General features: G+C 47.0%; 1 protein-coding gene across 1 annotated transcript; it reads left to right on the top strand.

Moving 5' to 3' along the window:
* Positions 1-1,099: 1,099 nt before the first annotated feature.
* Positions 1,100-2,767, top strand: LOC111535760 (melanoma-associated antigen B6-like). Its single transcript, XM_023201994.1, has 2 exons — positions 1,100-1,487; positions 1,614-2,767. The coding sequence occupies exons 1-2, from the start codon at positions 1,136-1,138 to the stop codon at positions 2,483-2,485; spliced, it is 1,224 nt and encodes a 407-aa protein (XP_023057762.1). The 5' UTR covers positions 1,100-1,135; the 3' UTR covers positions 2,486-2,767.
* Positions 2,768-3,366: the final 599 nt, after the last annotated feature.

Raw genomic sequence — 3,366 nt, 5'->3', positions numbered from 1 at the left:
CTGACTTCCGCGTAGAAAAGCGGCCAGGCAGGAGGCCTTGGTCTGAAAAGTGCTGCGTCAGGTCAGCGGAAGGGGGCATCCCAGATCTTCTCAGGTATCTTAGTGGGTATCTTGACCTAGAACTCGGGGGACATTCCCCAACAACTACAACCCTCTACCCCCTAAAAAGGGGCAGCTTCAGAGAGCCCTGCCCCATCCTGCTAAGATGGTATCTGAGGAGTCCCGAGGCATGGCTGTTAGGCCCAAAGTCCATTCGCTTTTTCCGTGGGGTGGAAAAGCGTGAAGTCCTCGGTCGAAGGCTGGTGGACTTAGGTCAGTAGAGAGAGAAATCTCAGGCACTGCGTAGCTAAGAGGAATACTCTGCTTAAGACTGAAGGGACTCCATGCCGCAGCACGGGTTGCACCGAAATACGCCCCTGATGTCAGCCTGGGAGTCTGGGCAGGTCTCTAGAGAGAGGTGCATTCTCTCTTTGTCCCCGTGAGAGTCAGAGAGGTAGGTCCCTGGTTGTAAGAAGGTGGCAGCAGGTCAGCGGGGGTGATTTCCAGGTTGTGGGAAGAGTCAGGATGAGGAGTCTGATTACCGTGGGGACCGTTCTCAATATAACAGCAAGAGCACTCAAATGCCTCCGCTGCTGTCAGCCCTAGGTGGTCTGGGTGTCCCGGAAAGAAGTGTTGGGCAGGAGTGCTTCTTTATTTCTTCCTCGTTAGTGCTGTAAAAATTCCTAGTGTCAATTTCAGAGCTGCAGAGGGGAATGGGCCTCTGGGACTTGACTGCAATTTTTATGATGATCCAGAATAAAAACGGAGAGGATCGCACCTCTGAACAGAGGGGCCCCCACTGCCCGTCCCTGCTGTCACCTCAGTAAGCCCCAAAATGGGCTGTCATGCTATAGTCTAACACTCACTCTTAACTTCCTCCTAAGTTCGAAGGAGACAAACAGACCAGAAGAACAGGAGTCCTGCGAGTTCCTGGAGCAATTGTTTCACAGAAACCTCCAGAAGGGCCCCTGGTTAAAGCCAGGATAGTTGCTCTCTGTCGAAGGTGTTGACATGATGTCACTCTCTCCCGTCCAGGTGCCAACCTTGCCAACCTTCATGTCCACTCTCCTACCTGCTGTCATAGGCCACAGCCACCATGCCTCGGGGTCAGAAGAGTAAGCTCCGTACCCGTGAGAAAGGCCGAGAGACCCATGGTCAGCCGCAAGATCTCACGGGTCCCCAGGTCACTGCAGAGAAGGAAGAAAAGTCTCGCTCTTCCTCATCCTCTTCTGCTGTTTGTCGGGGTGCTCATCGTAGGTCTTCTGATTCCTCTGTTCCTCAGGAGTCTCAGGGAGCTTCACCCACTGGCTCTCCTGATGCAGGTGTTTCATGTTCAAAATCTGATGTGGCTGCCAAGGGTCAAGATGAGAAAAGTCCAAGTACCTCCCGGGATGCCTCCGTTTCTCAGGAGTCTCAGGGAGCTTCACCCACTGACTCTCCTGATGCAGGTGCTTCATGCTCAAAATCTGATGTGGCTGCCAAGGGTAAAGATGAGAAAAGTCCTAGTGCCTCCCGTGATGCCTCCGTTTCTCAAGAGTCGCAGGGAGTGTCACCCACTGGCTCTCCTGATGCAGGTATTTCATGCTCAAAATCTGATATGGCTGCCAAGGGTCAAGATGAGAAAAGTCTAAGCACCTCCCCTGATGCCTCCGTTCCTCCAGAGACTCAGGGAGCTTCACCCACTGGCTCGCCTGATGCAGATGTTTCAGGCTCAAAATCTGATGTGGCTGCCAAGGGTCAAGAAGAGGAAAGTATAAGCCCCTCCATGAGAACTGCGTTCTTTACAACCACAGACCGAGATCCTCTAAACAGGAAGGCGAGCAAGATGGTGCAATTCCTGCAGAAGAAGTTTGAGAAGAAAGAGTCCATTTTGAAGGCAGACATGCTGAGGCGTGTCCGCAGACAGTACAAGCCTTGCTTCCCTGAGATCCTCAAGAGAACCTCCGAACGTTTGGTGGTGGTCTTTGGCGTTGAATTGAAAGAAATGGATTCCAGCGGCGAGTCCTATACCCTTGTGAGCAAGCTGGGCCTCTCCAGTGAAGGAAGTCTGAGTGGTGATAATGCGCTGCTGAAGTCGGGTGTCCTGATGTCGCTCCTAAGTTTGATCTTCATGAAAGGCAACCGTGCCACCGAACAGGAGGTCTGGGAGTTCCTGGGTGCGTGGACGATATATGATGGGATCCTGCACTCAATCTATGGGGATGCCCGGAAGATCATTGCTGAAGATTTGGTGCAAGATAAGTACGTGGTTTACCGGCAGGTGTGCAACAGTGATCCTCCACGCTATGAGTTCCTGTGGGGTCCACGAGCCCATGCTGAAACCACCAAGATGAGAGTCCTGCGTGTTTTGACTGAGATCAATAAAACCAGTCCCGGTTTATACCCACATCTGTATGAAGACGCTTTGACAGATGAGGTAGAGAGAGCATTGAGACTGAGAGCTTAAGGCAGGGCTGGCACTATTCCCTTGGCCAGGGCACCTTATGGGGCGACATCCTACAGATCCTCCCATTCTGAAGTAGAAATTTTGCTTTATGTTAGAAGAGAGTAGTGAGCTTTCTAAGTAATGCAGTATAGTAGAGGCTGGAGGGAACAAGATATGTCTCTTTCTTTTGTCTTGTTATACATGAGTAACTTGTAGATTTATGTTTTATTTCTTCGTCAATTTTCAAGATTGTTCCTGTTAACTGAAAGTTTATTTTGCTTCAGATTATACAATTATCAAAAACATAGCTCTCACATTCATGGTTGTTTAACCAATTTGAAAGTTACAGTTTGGTTATTAATAAAACAAAATCACACAACATATTTTCGTTGTAATTCAGAACTAGATAACATGGTAATAGAAAATGGATTTTGATATGAATCTTAAAGAACTCCACAATAAAATAGTTGACATCATAATATGACGAGAAAGAAAAGGAAAAACAGAAATGTAAAAGTCGTTTAATCCTTGGTTTGCCTAATTCCTTTTCCTATTTCTTTTAGTATAAATAAAGGATATCTGGATTTATTTAGGTTATTAAGACTACCGTTTGTTTTGTTCTAGTGCACTTCATATTCTATGTTATCTACTGCATCAAAAAGCCTTTCTGATTGCAGGGTGGTATTTTCTGGGTTTAAAATAATCACATGAAATGCAGTGATCAATAGAAGCCAGAATGAGTTCACTAAAAACCTTCTTGAAAAAAGGCGGCTACATTCAAAGAACTTCCATAGGCTTAAATTCACCCAAATAGTTTCAAGATGTGGTGATTTTGTTTCTTAATACATCGTTAGGAAAATTAAAAATTAATAATTTATGTAAAAACACATATTATGGTAACT

This window comes from Piliocolobus tephrosceles, chromosome 12, assembly GCF_002776525.5.
Source record: "Piliocolobus tephrosceles isolate RC106 chromosome 12, ASM277652v3, whole genome shotgun sequence".
Classification (NCBI taxonomy): Eukaryota; Metazoa; Chordata; class Mammalia; order Primates; family Cercopithecidae; genus Piliocolobus; species Piliocolobus tephrosceles.
This window is presented reverse-complemented; position numbering and strand designations above follow the sequence as displayed.